The sequence below is a fragment of the Apostichopus japonicus genome, chromosome 12, assembly GCF_037975245.1.
Source record: "Apostichopus japonicus isolate 1M-3 chromosome 12, ASM3797524v1, whole genome shotgun sequence".
Taxonomy (NCBI): Eukaryota; Metazoa; Echinodermata; class Holothuroidea; order Aspidochirotida; family Stichopodidae; genus Apostichopus; species Apostichopus japonicus.
In genome coordinates this window covers 25,974,567-25,996,603 of record NC_092572.1, presented here as the reverse complement: position 1 = coordinate 25,996,603, position 22,037 = coordinate 25,974,567, and the positions used below count along the sequence as shown (strand labels likewise).

At 35.9% G+C, this 22,037-nt stretch overlaps 1 protein-coding gene across 21 annotated transcripts in view; it reads left to right on the top strand.

Annotated features, from left to right (window-relative positions):
- LOC139978032 (cubilin-like) overlaps nucleotides 1-21,365 on the top strand; it is a 48,427-nt gene extending 27,062 nt beyond the window's left edge. For 17 of the 21 annotated variants that reach the window (XM_071987968.1, XM_071987975.1, XM_071987967.1 and 14 more), the window contains 19 exons: nucleotides 774-960; nucleotides 1,508-1,549; nucleotides 2,599-2,649; nucleotides 3,339-3,520; nucleotides 4,174-4,330; nucleotides 4,799-4,891; nucleotides 6,327-6,508; nucleotides 8,122-8,308; nucleotides 8,849-8,890; nucleotides 9,834-9,875; nucleotides 13,824-14,005; nucleotides 14,772-14,928; nucleotides 15,435-15,506; nucleotides 15,906-16,061; nucleotides 16,820-16,917; nucleotides 17,702-17,846; nucleotides 19,428-19,478; nucleotides 19,839-20,054; nucleotides 20,545-21,365. In XM_071987968.1, coding sequence (XP_071844069.1) covers nucleotides 774-960; nucleotides 1,508-1,549; nucleotides 2,599-2,649; nucleotides 3,339-3,520; nucleotides 4,174-4,330; nucleotides 4,799-4,891; nucleotides 6,327-6,508; nucleotides 8,122-8,308; nucleotides 8,849-8,890; nucleotides 9,834-9,875; nucleotides 13,824-14,005; nucleotides 14,772-14,928; nucleotides 15,435-15,506; nucleotides 15,906-16,061; nucleotides 16,820-16,917; nucleotides 17,702-17,846; nucleotides 19,428-19,478; nucleotides 19,839-20,054; nucleotides 20,545-20,729 — 2,427 coding nt within the window. In that variant the 3' untranslated portion in view covers nucleotides 20,730-21,365. The remainder of the gene's footprint in view (nucleotides 1-773; nucleotides 961-1,507; nucleotides 1,550-2,598; nucleotides 2,650-3,338; nucleotides 3,521-4,173; nucleotides 4,331-4,798; nucleotides 4,892-6,326; nucleotides 6,509-8,121; nucleotides 8,309-8,848; nucleotides 8,891-9,833; nucleotides 9,876-13,823; nucleotides 14,006-14,771; nucleotides 14,929-15,434; nucleotides 15,507-15,905; nucleotides 16,062-16,819; nucleotides 16,918-17,701; nucleotides 17,847-19,427; nucleotides 19,479-19,838; nucleotides 20,055-20,544) is intronic. The other 4 variants (XM_071987952.1, XM_071987955.1, XM_071987961.1 and 1 more) reach the window with 4 other exon arrangements.
- Nucleotides 21,366-22,037: the final 672 nt, after the last annotated feature.

The window sequence follows — 22,037 nt, the reverse complement described above, 5'->3', positions numbered from 1 at the left end:
TTTCTAATACTTCCTTACAATATTTTACAAAAACAAAGAAGTATAGGCCTACTTCATATCTGATCCTAATGACCTACACATTGTGGTGAGCAATAAATATTATGATCACTTCTCAACCTCTAGGTAAAGATCATGTGTATAGTATCAGTATATGTTAAGATACAGAATTCACGATAGATGGCTAACCGACATTATGCACCGGTCAACTGCTCTAACACAGTCATGATCTTACGGTTAGAGTATCGATGTATAAAGGTAGTGGGGTTGAGAGTTGGATCCAGTTCTTTGGTTGTCGAAGCCCACGCTGTGTCTTATATAGGAGACTTTTATGAAAGAAATATTAGCTTGATTACTTCTCATCCTTTTGGTTAGGTAATGTGTATATTACCTGGTCATGTTTACATACACAATTCACAATAATATTTCTCATTTACTTTAAGCAGTGATCATGTGTATACACCATGTATTCCCTTAACTGCGAAGGGACTCGTGATAACTCGAGGAGCTTGGCGATGACAAGGACACCGTCCAATGATAAAAAAAAAACAAGTTTACTAGAACCTTTCAAATGTATAATTCACATCAAAATTAATTTGTTACTCCTAGTTTCACTCACATTTTACAGGGCGATCATCAGGCAAACTAAACAAACTATTTATGTTTCGTTTTGGCACCGCAATGGGAATACCATCAAGGTAAGCTACAGTCGCATGAAAAGTATGAATTCGGTCAATCAAAAAATGCACACTTTCTTGTCATATACTTTCGTTTAGGTTTATGCTGGTCTTTCTCCTTCTGTTGACAATCTACAACAAACTCTATGCGGTCATCGAGAGTCCTTTGTCGTACGTAATTCTGGCAACGAGATGTTGCTAGTATTTAAATCGGATACAATCGTAGGCCGAACGGGGTTCAGAGCAGATGTGATATTTCTTGACAAATCGATTTTGGCTCCTACCGGTTAGTTTTTAATTATCTTGTTCTTACAAACCTCTTACTTTGGTTCAGATTTCATTACATACATGCATGCAACCGTAGGAGGTGGAAAAGTGGGAGGGGCTGTTCTGAGACGTAGGAGAAGGTAGGGTGTTGTGCTGGAGACTGCAAGATGTGACAAATAATCCATAGAATGTAATCCAACACTTCAAATGAATAGGACAACAAATCATATTTTAAGCTCAATTTGGCACAATTCTGCCGAAATTGAGTAACATTTTCAAATGGAAGCAAAAAAAAAAAATAGTTTGGTGACGTCAGGTGCCAATAAATACTTTCTTCCATTTTAATTTAATGTTCATTTCCAATTGTTATGAAATAGAATATGACCATTATCTTCAAACTGTAATTGAGTTATGTCATAAATAAACAGATAAAAAAGTAAGTAAATAATAAATTTATGATAATTTCAAGATGTTGCATTTTTAGCGACGTCAACTGTTCAACAATGAAGTAGTTAATTTCAACGTTTATAGTAACTTTTTCCTTTTTATTATTTTGATTTCCACAGACGAAACCGTTTCAGATTATGTTTTCACAACTCAAGCTAATGGTGAGTGGACATTTACCTTTTAAAAGGGTAAGAGGGTAACGCAGATGTCACAAATATATTCCAGGGTGTTTGTAAGTCTGGATATGTTTGTGATGAATGATGATGATATACCGGGTGTATAGTGCTGATGATACACCGGTGTATCATGATGGTGATATACCGTGTGTATAGGGATGATGATATACCGGTGTATCGTGATGATGATATACCGTGTGTGTAGGGATGATGATATACCGGGTGTATGGGAATGATAATAAACCGGGTGTATAGTGATGATGATACACCGGTGAATCGTGATGATGATATACCGTGTGTGTAGGGATGATGATATATCGGGTGTATGGGAATGATAATAAACCGGGTGTATAGTGATGATGATACACCGGTGAATCGTGATGATGATATACCGTGTGTGTAGGGATGATGATACACCGGTGTATAGGGATGATGATATACCGGGTGTATAGGGATGATTATATACTTTGTGTATAGTGTTGATGATATACCGGGTGTATCGTGATGATGATATACCGTGTGTATAGGGATGATGATATACCGGGTGTATAGTAATGATGATACACAGGGTGTTTAGGGCCACAGAGTTGACTCCAACGACAGCAGGTCCACACTCCTTTGTACTTTTAATTCGTCGATCCGCTCCGTAAATAGTTAAAAATGATAAACGTCAAAATAATCATATGTAAGACACGGTACGCAAAAGAAGGAGACGAACACAAATTTTGATTTTTAATTCAATGAAAAAAAAAACCTTATTTAGACAAATTTTCTGAGTGCAATATCAAGTCAATATATCAAGTCAAGAGCCAAACAATATATGAAAGATAATGCAGCACTTATTACCAACTTGACATTTCAAATTGAGTTTGGCTTCGGTTAGTAATGTTTTTGTGTACTTTTATTATGTTTACTTATCTATGTAATAAATTCACACACAACCAAAGTTTTTACTTATCGCAGGTGTTTCATTCGTCTGGAAAAGTAGCTTTTCGCAAGCTTACACAGTCTCGTTTTATTTCTCATTTGAACAGGGATAGATTATAAATATGGAAATTATGCTACAACTCCATTGACGGTACCAGGTAGGTTATATATGGGCTTGGCTAGTCATTGTTATTTAAATATTGTTATTACGTGGTATGTGGACAAGGTTTGTTCGGTGTTCTTGAAGGGAGAGACGAGTTGTAGACTCACCGTCTTGGTAAAACACGTCAGAAAGTATAGACTACGGTATGTATCGAGTTGTTAAGTAACGCTAGCGTGACATATGGACGAGCTCAGCAACTCGGAAAACTTGATAATTTTCGTCAAGTTGTCTTGGCTCTTTAACTCGACGAAAAAAAACTCGACTTACTTTTCAAGATGCCATGTTATGACATGCTAAATATAACTTCAACTACTAGTCCAACGTCTGTCCCTTCAGAACTTCCGTCAGTTCGAGTATACTTGACTAAATTAATAAATAGATAGTTACGTGAAAATAGGCTTGCTTCGTTAAGATTTATAGATAATGGATGGATGGTTGGTTGGTTGGTTGGTTGGTTGGTTGGTTGGTTGGACGGACGGACGGACGGACGGACGGACGGACGGACGGACGGACGGACGGACGGACGGACGGACGGACGGACGGACGGACGGACGGACGGACGGACGGACGGACGGACGGACGGACGGACGGACGGACGGACGGACGGACGGACGGACGGACGGACGAATGAATGAATAGATAGAAATATATATATATATATATACTTTATGCATTTTCCCACAGATTGCTACATTTACGTCAGTTCTTCTGATGAACAAATCAGTTCTCCTAATTTCCCCGATGTCTACGGCAACAACGTCTTATGTCTCTATCGCGTGGAGGCACCTGTGGGTCACGTGATCACAGTGGATTTCTTTCAGTTTGCAGTGCAGTATGATCGTTATTGTAGATATGATTCTTTAAAGGTAATTTCTTTATAGTGCAGAACAGTTTTGTACAAAGTTTCCATAGATCAAGTCCTCGGTCAGAGCAAATTGCACACAAAAGGCCCAAAATAGAAGAAGAAACTAAATAATACTTCCATAATATAAAATAATAGAATGTTTTCCTGATTGGTATTTTTTGGAAATTAAGTTCATACAAGCTTTGTATAATTCAAAAGAAAGCGTTCGAGATATGAGGACTTTGTACTACGGAATAAGTAAATGAGAGCAGGGACGGATCCATGATTTAACTAAAATAGTGTGGTGTTGTATTACTGCGGTTCCTGTGGAGGTGCTCGGGGTTCTCCCTAGAATTTGTTGAGCATTTTCACGATTGATTACTCCCGGCATGGCACTACATAGAAAACGGCTGTTCTCTGGTATTACTCCCTTAATTGTCACGCTTGTGAGGCCAACAGATCAATGGACTGGCATGATTTAAGGGAAACTCACCCACCCACCCCACCCTCAACACGTACACTACACCATTGAAATATTGTATTTATCACTGTCACGTAGTAACATTATTCCTGTTTCTATGACGGTACAATGACAAATTGACTTGTCAGAATAACTATTTGCTTTTCCAATAGTTTGGATTGATTATTTCATCATTTACATTATGTATATTTTAGGTCTACGATGGCGACCAGTTAGTGGATACATTATGTGGATTTTCGATACCAAGACAAATAAGAACCACGGGAACCAGTTTGAAGATGATATTCAGATCGAACAGTTATTATTCAACAAGTGGTTTTCTCGCAAACGTTAGGATCATCCCGGACTCTGGTATCTTCATTGTTATTGCTATTTTTCAACTCTTTATTGTTTGACCTTGGTATTTGAAGGTCGGTAGCAAGTCTCTAGGTAATATTCCTAATCGGTGCAAGTGCCTTTAAACATGTTACCATTGTGACAAGATGTAAACCTAGCAACAAGTTTGAAAGATCATAGGTGTGGTCTTAGACTTCCATGAGGGTTAGGATATATATTCACAGAACTAAATCTTGCACCAAAGGCAAAACTCTTGACGTTTTTCGATCTTTTGTATTTTTCGGGAATTTTAAATATGTTTCTTGGCCAAAGAATAAAAAAAAATCATGTTTACAGTTAAAATTGTTTTGAAAAATGATTTCCTTGTCTCATTATTTTTTACCACTGAATAAGAAACGTTTGAGTAAATATTCTTTTTATAAATGTGTTTTTCCTCTTTGTCAGTAACTTCCTTTCTTATGTGTTGATAATTTGTTTTAAAAGATTTTATCTTTTCAGTGTCCGATTCAACTAATGTACCAACTTATGCGAACTATCCTACAGATATTAATGAGTTTACCACAATAGACCCGGCAGGTAAGGGTTTTGACCAATCAATTAATATAGTTAACAAGTAATCGAACGTTTTAGACTTTTTTTTCATTTCGTTTTAACACCCAGCTTCATTTATGATCACATAGACGTTTACAACGTTGTCAACATATAGACGGAGACATCATAATGTTCTTCACGGCACCTACAAGTTTTCATGCGGTCAGCATCCTGTTATTGTTCTTGTCTAGTAAATATCAATCATAGCTAAGACAAAGTTCATACAAACTGATAGAAATTTGTATTAAAATTAGTTCATTGATACACGATCGCCCTGTATAGCTGAAACTTATTCGATGTAACTGCTCCATTATTCTTCATGAAAGGAACGAAACGAGAGAAGGTTTTCTTAAGATGGATTTCAGTGATTTCATTTTTCTTTTGTTCGGTTTTGGTCTCTTTTTAAGTCGTGCCGAAGGTAAGTCGTTGAGAATATTAAAGTAAATAAGTTTTTATATATAAATAAAGAAAACGGCGACGTTTGGAAGTAAAACTACTTGTATTTGTGATAGGAAAATAAATATCATCATAGCAGAGCCGTAAACCTAGCCAACTGTTAAATTAGTCTTCAAATAACTTATGAAGTGTGATTTAATTTTCACCTTGAAACTAAGATATGAAAGAGACTAAAAGCTGTTGATTCCGTTACTAAAATATCATCTACTTGTTACTGGTGGAGATTTATTGGCAATAATCGAAACATCTTTACGTTAGTAGAAACTAATTTGCATAATATATGTATAAAGACTGCATTGTAATGGTTTATCACCTTATCCTAAAGCGAAAAATGTATTTCAAGCTTTAGATTCGGTCATCAAAACCATATAACATAATATGTTACAGGTTTCGGTTTATTCGTTAATAAGCCTCAACCGAATCCTTTTAAATCAGTCCCTAATTTGCATAACGTTTTATGCTTTAATATAAACCGTGTAATGTCATTTTTTTGCCATCTGGAAACTAAAACATTATACTTAATTCAAGCTACCGATTCCATCACTAAACTTGGGTATAATTTTGAGGAGCTGCATTTAAAACAATTGCAACAGCTGCAGTGAAGTGTAATACTACGTCAAACTGAAACTCAAACGTAAACCTTACTAAAAGCTAAAGATTCCGTCATGACAAACATATTAGTTTGTTGCTTGCTGAAGTTTAAATGTGAAGAGCGTCATTAGAAACCTGAGCACGTTTTATGTATAACTATAGTAAATAAGAGAGATCCTACGATGTTTCAATCTTCATGTTTGGTCTTATGATAAATGTTAGGGGCCTGATTAGTGGGTCGCATTGCAGTAGCGTCGGGCGGGGAATGGAGATTTCCTCACTTTTCATTATTTCGGGAGGCTTTACTCAACTGATATTGTTTGAACAATGGATTTTGATTATTCGGTATATTTTTACATCTGCTTGTACACAGAGTGCAATCAACTATTAGATCAAAATGGCGCTACCATGACGTCACCGAACTACCCAAAGGACTACCCGAACCTTAGCAAATGTACCTACACTATTCAGGCGCCAGTAGACAAAATGATTCAACTCACTTTTCATACGTTTAATCTGGAAGATCACACTGAATGCTCATATGACTCTCTTAAGGTAAATATAAAAGAAAGGAACTTCCTAACACTATCAATGATTTGAATTGCGTTTTCTGTTTCAATAACTAACTAGGCCATAAGTTATTAACTATTGCTACTATTGCGATGATTTAAATGTTACGCTAAACTTCGCGAATACGTTAGTAAGGCAACAGCATGAGTACGAGTAATTCTAAACATTCTTCTTGGTATGTGTGTACGGGTATGAAAAGAAGGCTAGGAGTACCCCAACTTGCACTAGTATATATCTTTCATCAGTATTAGTACAGACAACCCTATTGTATCCTAGTGCAAAGTATAAGCACGAGTACAGACAACCCTATCGTGTCCTAGTACAAAGTACAAGTACGAGTACAGACAACCCTATCCTATCCTAGTATAGAGTACAAGTACGAGTACAGACAACCCTATCATACACTAGTACAAAGTGTAAGGACGAGTATAGACAACCCTATCGTAACCTAGTACAAAATATATCTACGAGTACAGACAACCCTATCGTATCCGTAGTAAAATTCTGAAACCCGAAATATTCCTTTCAATATCGACACTGAGTACTTAAAGTACATAAGATTCTACTGACTAAATATTGTTGTGAGCAATAATTGTTATTTCATATTTTTTCTTTAATTTTTTCTACTACCTGTTGCTTTAAAACGACCAGAATACGCCAGTACAGTCAAAACAGCGGTATTACGGAGGAGTACACGCAACCATGTTAGCATCCAAATCGAGCACACGAACTCACTAAATGTATACGTTAGCTACATTAAATGTTACACAATGACGTCTCATTGAATATGTTTGATAAATATAGAGTAAAAAAAAGCGAATACATGTTTCTAATACTTCCTTACAATATTTTACAAAAACAAAGAAGTATAGGCCTACTTCATATCTGACCCTAATGACCTACACATTGTGGTGAACAATAAATAGTATGATCACTTCTCAACCTCTAGGTAAAGATCATGTGTATAGTATCAGTATATGTTAAGATACAGAATTCACGATAGATGGCTAACCGACATTATGCACGGGTCAACTGCTCTAACACAGTCATGATCTTACGGTTAGAGTATCGATGTATAAAGGTAGTGGGGTTGAGAGTTGGATCCAGTTCTTTGGTTGTCGAAGCCCACGCTGTGTCTTATATAGGAGACTTTTATGAAACAAAATATTAGCTTGATTACTTCTCATCCTTTTGGTTAGGTAATGTGTATATTACCTGGTCATGTTTACATACACAATTCACAATAATATTTCTCATTTACTTTTAGCAGTGATCATGTGTATACACCATGTATTCCCTTAATTGCGAAGGGACTCGTGATAACTCGAGGAGCTTGGCGATGACAAGGACACCGTCCAATGATAAAAAAAAACAAGTTTACTAGAACCTTTCAAATGTATAATTCACATCAAATTAATTTGTTACTCCTAGTTTCACGCATATTTTACAGGGCGATCATCAGGCAAACTAAACAAACTATTTATGTTTCGTTTTGGCACCGCAATGGGAATACCATCAAGGTAAGCTACAGTCGCATGAAAAGTATGAATTCGGTCAATCAAAAAATGCACACTTTCTTGTCATATACTTTCGTTTAGGTTTATGCTGGTCTTTCTCCTTCTGTTGACAATCTACAACAAACTCTATGCGGTCATCGAGAGTCCTTTGTCGTACGTAATTCTGGCAACGAGATGTTGCTAGTATTTAAATCGGATGCAAGCGTCGGCCGAACGGGGTTCAGAGCAGATGTGATATTTCTTGACAAATCGATTTTGGCTCCTACCGGTTAGTTTTTAATTATCTTGTTCTTACAAACCTCTTACTTTGGTTCAGATTTCATTACATACATGCATGCAACCGTAGGAGGTGGAAAAGTGGGAGGGGCTGTTCTGGGACGTAGGAGAAGGTAGGGTGTTGTGGTGGAGACTGCAAGATGTAACAAAATAATCCATGGATTCTAATCCAACACTTCAAATGAATAGGACAACAAATCATATTTTAAGCTCAATTTGGCACAATTCTGCCGAAATTGAGTAACATTTTCAAATGGAAGCAAAAAAAATAGTTTGGTGACGTCAGGTGCCAATAAATCATTTCTTCCATGTCAATTAAATATTTTTATTTTACATTGTTAGGGTAACAGAACATAGGCCTCATCTCAAAACTGAAATTCAGCAATAGTTATAAAATAAGGTGGTAACTAATAATTTTTATTATATTTTCATGATTCGGCATTTTTAGCGACGTCAGACTGCGCAAGAATAATATAGCCAATATCATCGTTTATAGTCACTTTTTCTTTTTCATTATTTTTGATTTCCACAGACGATGCTGATTCAGAGCATTTTTCCACAAGTGAAACTTATAGTAAGTGGACCTTTCCATTTATAAGGGGGAAGGGGAAGATATATATATATATATATATATATATGTATATATATATATATATATATATATATATATATATATATATATATATATATATATATATATATATCAAACATATATTCCAGGTTTATGTTAGTCTGGATATATGTGTGTGATGTATGATGATGATATGCTGGGTATATATAATGCTGATGATGATACACCGGGTGTATGGTGATGATGATGATACACCGGGTGTATGGTGATGATGATGCATCGGTGTCAGTGATGATGATACATCGGGTGTATAGTGATGATGATACACTGGGTGTATGGTGATGATGATACACCGGGTGTGTGGTGATGATGATGCATCGGGTTTATGGTGATTATGATGATACACTGGGTGTATGGTGATTATGATGATACACTGGGTGTATGGTGATGAGGATACACCGGGTGTGCGGTGATGATGATACATCGGGTGTGTGGTGATGATGGTATACACAGAGTTGACTTCAACGACAGCTGGTCCAAACTCCTCCTTTTTTTGATATCATGGATCCGCTCATTAAGTGGTTAAGATTCAACAACGTCCAAATACGTATATTATAGATAAAACCACAGTTCTCAAAAGTAGAAGACGAGCATATACAAAACAAGTATATAACAAGCTGATTTAGGCCAATCACCTGTGTGCTGTATAGATTCAAACAATATATGATAGATAATGCAGGCTATACAGCACTTACTACCAACTTGCTATTTCAAATTGAATTTGGCTTCGGTTTGTAACAGTTTGGGTCTTTGTTTTTGTTTACAATTCAATGTAATATGTGCACATACAACCAGCGTTTTAATATTGCTAGGTCTCTACTTCGTCTGGAAAAGTAGCTTTATGGAAGTTTACACACTCTCGGTCTTTTTTTTTTCTTTTGAACAGGGATATATGATGAATATGGAAATTTGGTTACAAATTTACCAGGTAGGTTATATTTAGGCTACGCTAGTAATTGTTTTTTTACATATTATAATTATTACGTATAGTGCGTGGATAAAGTTCGTACGGTGGTCTTTCGAGATCCGGCTTTAGGAATCACAAATGATTTCGAGTTGGTTAGCATCATGTTTGATCTTTAGGGTAAAGCAAAATATGTCACCGAAACAAAACTAGTATTGTTCGATACAGGTGACATAACGCCTACACTGGAACGACGACCTTCCTCACCGGTTTCGAACCTCTTAGCATACAATCAGCGTCCATTGCCTAATGGTTAGGGTGTCCGCATATCAAGTGGGAGGCGTGGAGGCTGGAAGTTTTTTCACTGTTCTTGATTTTCCAACTCATTACGATTTCAATTATAAGTATATATATATATATATATATAGTGTAGGTTGGCGTCTATCTTGGCGCAGAGTGCTCTATGTCCGAAGTTGTCTGAAGATCGCTATAACGCGTGAAACTCCGAGTAACAACTACTAGTGTCCCACTAGTCTCATCTAGTATCAACATATATATATATATATATATATATATATATATATATATTAATATATAAACATCTTTATATATATATATATACATATATATTTATATATATAAATACATATATATACATATTTATATATATATATTTATATATATATATATATATATATATATGTATATATATATATATATATCTATAACTCATCTGGTTAAACTCAACTTAAAACCTCAAAAAGAACCAGGTCTCGCAGATTCCGTCGGAAAGAGATACCGACCGCATGCAACACCACCAAAAGTGCAGTTGTTACCATTGATTGCCAACTCTCGGCAGGAGAAACAAACCTACTCTCCAAATGTCTAAATTTTTGCCCTAAACCACGGCAAGTTAACGCTCAGAAACTTTCTCTTGACCTAAATTTGTTCTATCGACGCTTACGTCTCCGTGAATTTTTTGCCGACGAAAATGGCAATAACACCACGCCACAAACCAACGACTTGCATTCCAATTTTAAGCCAAAAAACTCGTGGAATCCACCCAAGGCCCATTGTGCGCCTCTTGAATCATTTATTTCGGCCATTGAAGAGGATGTTAAAACACAGACCTCCGCCCCAGACTTCCGCGACAATCTCAACAAAACTGAGAGACAGGCCATTCATGAATTCCGGAAGCGCGATGACATTGTCATGAAGCCAGCCGACAAGGGTTCTGCAATTGTCGCTATGGGCAAACAATTCTACAGAGAGGAAGCCAACAGACTACTCGGCAACCCTCAACACTACAAACTCCTAGATTCTGATCCTACTCAAGAAATCACACAAAACGTGAAAAGAGTCATCCAAAAGACAGTCTCTAACGGTTCCATTGACCGCAAGTTAGGCCAAAACCTCCTGGAAAACTACCCAAAACCTGGTCGCTTTTATTTTCTGCCTAAAATTCACAAAGAAGGCAATCCCGGGAGGCCCATAATATCGGGTAATGGTACAGCGACTGAAAAAATGTCCAAATTCGTGGATCTCCTCATCCAACCTCTTGTTTCGGCCCTACCGTCCTATGTGCAGGACACAACGGATTTCATCCGGAAAATTGGGGAAATAAAAAATCTTCCCTTATCAACTCTGCTAGTCACCTTGGATGTGTCTTCGTTATACACAAATATCCCTAACGAAGAGGGCATTTCGGCCTGCACAAAAGCATTCAAACCGAAACGTGACAAAACCCCCACGAAGAAAGAATTGGCCAAATTAATGCAACTCATCTTGACAACAATAATCTGGTATTTGGCAACAAACACTACCTCCAAATTCATGGCACCGCAATGGGCACCAAAATGGCACCGTCTTTTGCCAACATCTTTATGGGAAACCTCGAGAAAGAATTTCTATCTCGACAAAACTTGAAACCACACACGTAGTTACGTTACATTGACGATATCTTTATGATATGGACCCATGGTGAGGCAAATCTAAAACTCTTCATTGATGACATAAACTCGTTTCATCACACTATCAAATTCACTGCTGATTTTTCTGGACATGGCGTTCACTTCCTGGACACCACTGTGACCCTGCAAAATGGTTCACTCAAAACAGACTTGTTCAATAAATCCACGAACAAGCACAACTACCTCTTACCAAGCAGTTGCCATCCACGTCACTGTACCAAACATATTCCATACAGTCAAGCGTTGCGCATTCGACGCATTTGCTCCTCTGAAGTCGATTTTGATTCACGCACTAAAGAACTGTCACAACACCTCCTAAACAGACAGTATTTTCGGGGTACTATTGAAAATGCCATCAAAAAGGCTAAAAGCAAACCCCGTACCGAAACATTGACGTACAAAACTCGTCAAACCAGTTCCAAAAGGGCACCATTGGTTACTGAATACCACCCTGGTCTCCCACCACTGGCCAATATCATTCAGAAGAATTTTCACCTACTTCAAGGCACCGAACGCCTGAAATCAGTTTTCCCAGAATTACCTGTCATCGTTTTTAAAAGACCCAGCAACCTACGGGATATCTTAGTTCGGGCATCCTTCCGGGATGACACCCCATTAGGGGAAAGCAAAACAGAAACTACAGGATCATCGCCCTGTACACAAAATTGCAAAACGTGCTTACTTGTCGATTCGACCGGGGCCTTTCAGAGCAACCAAACCAAACGCACGTTCCAAATTCGGCACAAAATTAACTGCCTATCCAAAAATGTCATTTACCTCATCTACTGCAATATTTGTAACTTACAATACATTGGAGAGTCAAAAAACACTTTCAGAATGAGAATGACACAACATAGATCGGCGATCAAAACAAAAAAGATCTACCAACCTGTTGCAAATCACTTCAATCTCCAAAATCATTCAATTGAGAATTTGCGTGTTATTGCCATTGACCAGAACGATTCTTGGACAGATAAATCTAGGAAAGCGAAAGAAAATTTCTGGGAACTAAACTTAAAGACCACGGCACCATTCGGTTTAAACATCAGAAACGATTTGCCGTCCCAGATAAACCAAAACAATTCCTTTACAATTACGACGGAATCGGTAATAATCCGACGAGGATTAAAATAATCCGAATTTCTAAAACTTCTGCTCAATTCAGCAGAAATCTGTATGTCGCTTTGCCTTTACAACCATGCAGGCGGGGATCCAGGGGGGGTCCAGGGGGTCCGGACCCCCCTGCTCTTGGACAAAAAAAAAGAGAAAAAAAAAGAGAGAGAGAAAAAAAGAGAGAGAGAAAAAATAATTAAATTAAACGCCAATTTTAAACATGTAGGACGTCAGAAGGGCGGTTATCCTTACAAGTCAGCCAGGTGTGTCTTTTCCGTCAAATGAACTATAGTGTGCACGCGTGCACGCGGGGGGGGGGGGGGTTGTAAAGCCAAAAATTTTAGGGTACGCTCCGCGCCAACCGATGGTGGCGCTCCGCTTAGATAGTCTTTCGATCAGGCGCGGCTGGACCAGTCAGACCCCCCCTGTCAAAAATCCTGCATCCGCCCCTGCCATGCCGACATCTTCTCTATAAAATAGTTTCAATTCCTGCTACTCCTTGTCACTTTCGGTGATCATGCACTGAAGAAGAGCTAGTTTTGCTCGAAAGCTCTGCAGAAACCAAACATTGGCTGTTTTACTTCCATTCACTTAATTAATTCAATTATTGTATCTCACTCGAGATCCAGCCTTTCTCTTAATGCAGAATAGTTGTTTAACAGTTTTTCCGTTATTCCTATATATATATATATATATATATATATATATATATATATATATATATATATATATATATATAGATATATACACATATATATATATATATATATATATATATATATATATATATATAGATATATACACATATATATATATATATATATATATATATATATATATACATATACACACAGTTTAACATATTTATATTTTATGTTTTTTCTTACAGATTGCTTTGCTTACATCAGTTCTGATGATGCAGAAATCAGTCCTACTACTTCCTACGTAGACTACGAGAGACACAGTCATTGTTACTATTACGTGACGAAATCTGTGGGTCACGTGGTCATGGTCGATTTACTAGAATATGAATGGGAGTATCATAGTTCTTGTCTATATGATTCCATAGAGGTAATTTCTTTATAATGCAGAATAGTTTTGTACAAAGTATCCATAGATCAACTCAAAAAAGGGCCATTAAATAGAAGAAACCCCATCATATTAACATAATATAAAATAACTGGAGGTGTTCCTGATTGTTATTATTGTTATTATATTGAATATAAGTAAATAGCCCTCGATATGAGAACTTCGTTTGACAGAATAAGTAAACGAGAACATTAAACGGCTGCACAGTTTACCCCCCCCCCCCCCCAAAAAAAATGGTGAGTAGCTCTGCAGTCTTTGTAGATGTGCACCGGGTCCTCCTTGGCCTCCTGACATGGCGCTATATATATAGAAAACGTATGTTCTCTGGTATCAATCGCCTTTAGTGCGTATACGCTTCTGTTACGCTAACAGATCATTGGACGGGCATGAATTTAAGGGAAACTCTGGTGGTAAAATTATTTTATATTCAGAAGCTTGACCAGATACCGTGAATTTGCCGAAAAGCCTTCATAAAACAATTGCAATATGAAACTTTAGATGGAAATTGTGTCATGATTCTGAGGCGTGGTTGGTCTTTTAAATAAGTCCATAAGATTGTTATTGTTCTGAACCTCCTCCTACGTGAGAGCTGTATTCAAGAAACCCACTTACTCCAACCCGACCCCCTCCTACCCCTCTTCCACCCACCAACGCACACCCTCTACCATTGTCCCTTATCTTATCTTAGTTATATTAAGTTACACAGTTTGAACTGATTAGTTCATGATTCACATTATGTATTGTTTAGGTCTTGAACGACACAGAGATATGGAGTTCAGTCTGCGGATACTCGATACCAAGACAAATACAAACCACGGGATTTATCTACGGTTTCGTAATCAATTCGGACGGTGTTATTTCAAGAAGTGGTCCTGTGGCAAACGTTACGACCATCCCGGACTCTGGTATCTTCATTGTCATTGTTATTGCTATCTTTCAACTCTTTATTGTTTGATCTTGGAATATGATGGAACGATAGCAAGTCTTTAGTTAATATTCCCAATCGGTGCAAGTGCCTTTAAAACAAGTTACCATTGTGACAAGATGTGAACCAAGCAACAAGTTTGAAAGATCATAGGTGTGGTCATATACTTCCCAGAGGGCAAGGATATATATTCACAGTACTAAATCTTGAACCAAAGGAAACGCTTTTGACGTTTTTTTTTTCTGTTTTTGTAATTTTTCGGGGATTTTTAATAATGTATTTTGGTCCCCCCCCCAAAAAAAAACTATGAGTATATAGATAACAATGGTTTGCGAAATGATTTCCTATAGTCGGAAAAGTTGTTAACAACTGAATTAAAAAAACGTTTGCGTATCATAATATTCCTTTCATAAATGTGTTTTTCCTCTTTTCAAGTTTATTATTTTTCTTTGTTGATTAATTTTCCAAAATATGTTATCTCTTCAGTTTTCGATTCAACTGAATTACCAACTTATGCGAACTATGCTACTGATATTAATGGGTTTATAGATGTAGAAGGTAAGGCACACTCATTGAACTCATACATATATATGTATCTATATATATAACTCTTTATATATATATATATATATATATATATATATATATATATATATATATATATATATAACTCTCTCTCTCTCAATATATATATATTATATATATATATATATATATATATATATATATATATATATATAATAAATATATATATATAAATAAATATATATATATATATATCTATATATATTTATATATATATATCTATATATATATATATATATCTATATATATATATTTAATATATATATATATATATATGTATATCTATAATTAATATATCTATAATCTATATATAATATCTATAATCTTAATTGCATCAGCATACTGTTCATAGTCGGTTCTGTTCATCCTCAGATAATACTTGCCCTCATGAATGGCATTATTTCGACCAATCTTGCTACTTCATTAAAACGAGTGCTGGGGAGTTTTTGGATGCGGAACGATACTGCGGAAGCCATGGAGGACAACTCGTTAGTATCCATAGCGACAAAGAACAGCGTTTTATTTATTGTAAGTGTATGATGAATTATATCTACAAGAAATATTTTGGATTCATTTGTTCCATTTTTTTTTTGGAGAGGGGGGGGGGAGGCAAAATAGATGTTCCTTTCGTTATTCCATGTCTTCAATATACAGTTGTGGAACAGAGTGACTAATTAAGGTCAAATGTTAAGTATCTCTCGTGTTACTTGTGTTGCAACTCTTGACGTAACACCGTCCTGATCACGTGATCCAAGGTTAAATATAAAGGGAATTGTGTTGAGAGGTGGATACAATTTTTTTTTCATTTTACATTTTGTCTAAACTCCATCTTCGGGACTACTTCTTGGAGAAAGTATCATTTTTGATCAAGCTAATAGGAACTCAGAGATATCATTAAAATCCAACTAGAAAATAATTATCTCCAAGAGAACAATACATGTAGGTAAATTAAGACAACTTGTAATTATTAAGCTGTTCCTAAATACCGAGTGCTATCCATTTTCTTTTATTACATTTATTTATTTATTTGTTTGCCACAAAAGTACAAAGTGGAGGGAAGTCTTCCATAAAGCTTTAAAGCTTAACAGTGTGGAAGACTCCATGAAGAAAGAAAAGAAAAGAAAAGAAAAAACAATATATATATATTGCATATAAACATTATATATTATACACATAAACATTATATATATTATATATAAACAATATATATATATTACATAGAACACTTCAACTTTCCTACGTCCTCCACTATATATATATATAGATGTTTTCAATTCTGATTCCAGCTTTACTAACTTCCGACGTACAATCTTACTATATTGGAATGAGGTTATACATCGACAAGGATGGTTACGATGGCTGGCAGAACACAGACTCAACTGCGGTAAATATTTTGTTTTCCGGCGTTGACCAATTTCCAGTTCAGTCTCAAATGGATCAGGTCTCACTCACTCAAATTTAAAAAAAAAAGTAACATGGTGATAAAATGCATTCAAAGCGATACCTGTGTTAAGACATGTACATATTTCTCATTTCTAATTAGTGAACACAAAAAAAAACCATGACAAAAATAAGTGAAATATATGAACATTTGGAAATAATCAGCTAATAAGGCAACTGTTATATGTTGGTCGTCTTGCTTACCAAACCTTCTTTAGATAAGTCGAACAAGACGGCAGCCATTTTGAATTTATAATTACATCAAATGAAGGGTTATGAAGGAAAATTTTTGCCATGGGGGTACAACCAAGGCTACACTTAAGTCGATACTGCAGTCTAACAGTTTTGAAGCTCAGATAGACTAGTTTAAACGTTTGAGTTGGAAAATCCCTCCTCCAAACGCTATACCCTCCGCCTGATTAAAACGTCTCTGTTTTTGTCTTTTCAATATTAAAGACAAGCTAAAAAACGTTATTGCCTTGGGGATGACGGTATTCAATAATTCAAAGAGAGATAAAGAGAGAAATAAAGAGCTTGGGACAACAATTTAAACATGAGTCAACCTTTAAAAAAAAAGCTGGTGAAAAACGAACGTTTGAGAAACTGACGTTTCGATTTACCGCGCTGCAGGATCTTCGTTTGATTCTAATTATGAACTATAAAGTTAATGAATTGATATAATTATGATAATGACGGCTTACATATTTGTCGTATTTTTTGTTTTATAGATTAACTACACTAATTGGTATCCCGGCATGCCCGACGGTGGAAAACACGAGGACTGCGTTGAGATATACTATTACCACGAAGGGAAATGGAACGACGTTTCCTGCCGCTCGTCATTGAATGGTGCAGTTTGCAAAGCCGATATTGGTCAGTTGCCAAAAAGACCACCGCTGTTATATATTTTACTATAGACTATTATTGTATGTTCATTCATACTTAGTAAAGATTCCCAAATCCTATTGGTCCATTCAGGTCAGCTGACCGTGGTTAATCCTGTGAGTAACGCACGGTAAAATTACGGGGCATCACTTTAATAAATCTTTGGTTATATGTAACCAAAAATGTTTTGTTTTATGATTTTTCCCCCACACAAATGGTAGTGTTAATGCTATCGCTGGATGCACTCGGGCTCCGCCCTCGTGCATCGCTTGCATTATCCCCGATCGTGCATTTATTCTGTGAGTAACGCACGCTAGAACGTTGATTAACCCCTTATTTACTGCTAATTATATATAGTTACTGTCAGTGTAAACAAAACAATGGCATCTGCCACATTTGTAACAAAAGCAATGGAAAGTTAACCGTTTCGGTGCTAATGTCAAACCCGATTATAGCGAATCATCAATAGATAATCGCTTTATACATATTTATACGTTGTATCTTAATTTCACTCCTTAAATATGAACTACTGGCGTTATCATTACGTAATGTGACGTTAATAATCAACTAAAATTAAATGTCATAGAGGTAAATGGGTTTACATTATGGCATTATAACTCTTACTTCCCGCAAAGTGGGAGTAAGAGTTTCATTCTTTGATATTGTCCACGATAAGTTTTCTTGCAGTATTTAATATAATACTCAATAATATTCAGGCAGTTATATAGTTTTTCATCAAATTTATCAAATGAGAACACTTCAATTTGATTGACTTAAATCTCATCATATCCTGAACAATGTCACAGACTAAGTTCCCTGCACTGTTTGAAAATTAACTATGTTAGCATCTGACCACAAAGATCAACGTATACCAGTCAAAGATTCCATGCAATCCAATTTCAGCTTTTATTAGATATAAAATATTCGTCGATATCGAATGATGCAACATTTTCATGTGGTGTTGTGGTTGATCAAAAATATTAGTAGCATACGATACGTTCTAATGAACGGACAAATATACAGACCAATACTTCATGTAGTAAAAGAAAGAGTGAATTCATTTGATTGAAAGGCGGAATTATGTTTCAAATATTAATTAGAAATATGTAAAAAAAAAATCACTCAGTCTTGAGAACTGTCTAGGCTGAGCATTTCTTAGAGTATAGTAAAGATCAATGCTATCAGTCGAAGAGTGACTTCATTGTCAATTGATCTCTTCCGAAGTCGAGCTGCTTCCACTCTATATGTTATAGACCTGACTTGTGCTAACAATCTCTTCCTGATAGGAACTCTGAAATCACGCATCGGAAACGTGATCCCAGTATAGACACACCCAACTAGTACGAATACCGACTCTTTCAAATTAAGAGTATATATATAGTATACGTTATTTCCAGTAACAGATGGGAAACGTCTGATCATATCATTTTATTAAATTTAAACTTAAAGAGAGAAAACAACTTTTCATCTAGGTAAATGCTTGACATATAGACAGTTGACTGCCCTGCAAGAAATATCGATATATTTTATCTTTTTAAAGTTGTTCTTCTTCTACTTTCTTTTTGGCAGATACGGTTTTATCTACTCACACTGTTCCACAGTCTGTCCCAACAATGACACGTACGTGTTTTGTGTATTCTTCACAACTTTTGCTTTCTCTCCAATGAAATTATAAAAGACAAACAAATCCTTATTTTGTTCATATCGATTGACCCCTGATGACATCACCCACTCAACTATTGCCAGATGCATTTTAACATAAGATCCTCAAATTTCACCCAAAAGAAAGGGGAAAAAACGGAAAAAAATTGACGATATATTACTGATACGAGGGATATGGTGGCTTAAAGTTTAAAACGTAAAAGATGTTGACACTTTTTAGCAATTTTGCTAAGCAAATTCAACTTTTGAGGGACAATTTCTTCCCCCATTTTATTCTAAAAATCGAATACTTTCTTCTTTAACTTGATTTATTCCCAGACTGTAAAGACGGCTGGACTAGTTACTACAGTGACAATTATTATTGTTTCATGGAAAACGAACAAATTTGGTCAGCTGCCAGCCGGGCGTGCGAAAGGATTGGGGGACATCTGCTTCAAGTTAATAGTAGCTACGAGAATGAATTTATTTGGACGACCATGGAAAGTATTGATGCGGAATTTGTTTGGCTTGGAATCACGGATCAAGCTGATGAAGGTAACCAGATCATAGACCTATATTGAAATTGTTTTGGTGGTGCTTTGTTGTTTTATCAAGACAATGCATCATTGCAAAGTCAGACTTTATTCAACATCATAACGGTAACGTGAAATATGCTGATATATGTACTTTCCACTTCTCCTCGAAGTAGATGGGTTTGATGCTATAAGCTTCAAGTTCAACATGTATGATCAAGATTCTATACAGTAAATATCTATGATAATGATAACGTTAACGAAAGGATCTTGTGACAATGCAAACGTTTAAAGGGAAACCTGGTTCTGGTGAGTTATGTATTATACTTATTGGCTGTACTTGACAAAGTCTAATGGGAAGTTGCATGTAAAGGGAATCGTTATTTCATGTGGTAAGTTTCATCGGATTAACAACATTAAGCTACCTAACAATATGCTGTACATAAGACATAATAAGACTTAGCAACTGCAACCGTTACTATTTAATTTTATTTATATTTTGTCCTCTGAAGGAGTCTGGGTTACCGATGACATGCGGACACCACCGGAGTACACGAACTGGGACTCTTGGGAACCCAACAATCTCCACAACGAAGACTGCGCGGTGATGTTCTTACATTGGACGGGGAACCTCCGGCGTGGTGCCTGGTATGACAACCCTTGTTGTCACGAGTTTCCTTTTATTTGTGAAAAATAGAAGGAAAAAAGATGACTTTTTCTTAACAGACGTTTCTTTATTTCTCTTACAGACGACGCAGATTTCAATGGAAAAGCGGGGTTTTTTTGGCCAAATTTATACGGACTTATTATTATTTTATTAATAAGTAATCTCGCTGTTATAACACTTCGATCATATATACCATTAAAATGAAAGCTAATTATAGAAGCTGTTATTCATATTTTTTCTTGGAATTTCTAAAAAGACTTTTCAAAGTAAGAACTAACCCTCCATCTCCCCCCCCCCCCCCCCCTCCTCCATTCCTTCTCCTAGCTTTGATGAATTTATTACATTTTATTTTCGCTTTCTTCTATTTTCTTCTTTTGAATATTTTTAGAATTAATATCTTTGAAATAAAATTGTAAGATTGTTAAGTAGTAAATGTCACTAAAAAACAAAGTAAACCATTTGTTTTGTCCAAGTAATGATTAAATATCAAGTAATTAATGATCCCAACATTTTATTGTTTGCCTTTTTACATGAACTTTTTTTATTTTAAATGACTAATACCTGAATATTCAATCTTAACAAAAAAAACTATATTGAGATAATTATATGAAATATTACATTCTTTTCTATCCGATTTAATTAAATAAACTTAAATGCTGCAAATTATTAATCAGTTTTATATGAATTCTCGTTTTTGTAAATTAATTGTAGCGAATTATTTTCCTCAACAACAAATCAAAGTTGATAATGAAAAGTGTTTTCAAAACATTGTTTTATTTTTGTTGGCGAGTTGGGGGAGGGAAGGGGAGGGGAACGTTCCTCGTTCACTTCTGTCCTCTGATCCACCTTGTGTTTTCATCAGAGTTCTGATCCGGTGCTCAATATTCGTTCCTGAGCTTGGAACAAAACAGGATCATATTGGAGTAATCACTCACAGCCTCTGACTAACAATCATGCCACTGAAGATGAAGATGAACACAAAAAAAAAATCACAAATATGAGAGTCCATCCAAAACAGAGCTATTATTTGATATACATTATATTACGTTTGTTACTCTATTTTTTTTAAATATTTGCACACAAAGAAATCCATCATTCGAATCATCTATTGAGGCAGTAGCTCCCTATGTCACCCGGCTGCTTCCCCGAACATTGCAGTGGTCGGTTATCGATTCCCACAATAATAATAAAATTATGATCTTAGTTAAATTTTTAGCTAAACAGCTAAATAGATTTTAGCTAAATATGATCGTGTTCGCTTGTGGAATGATGTCACCTTAGTTACATAGTCGGTTATAGCATCATTTATAACATACAGAAAAATAGCCTAAAATATCA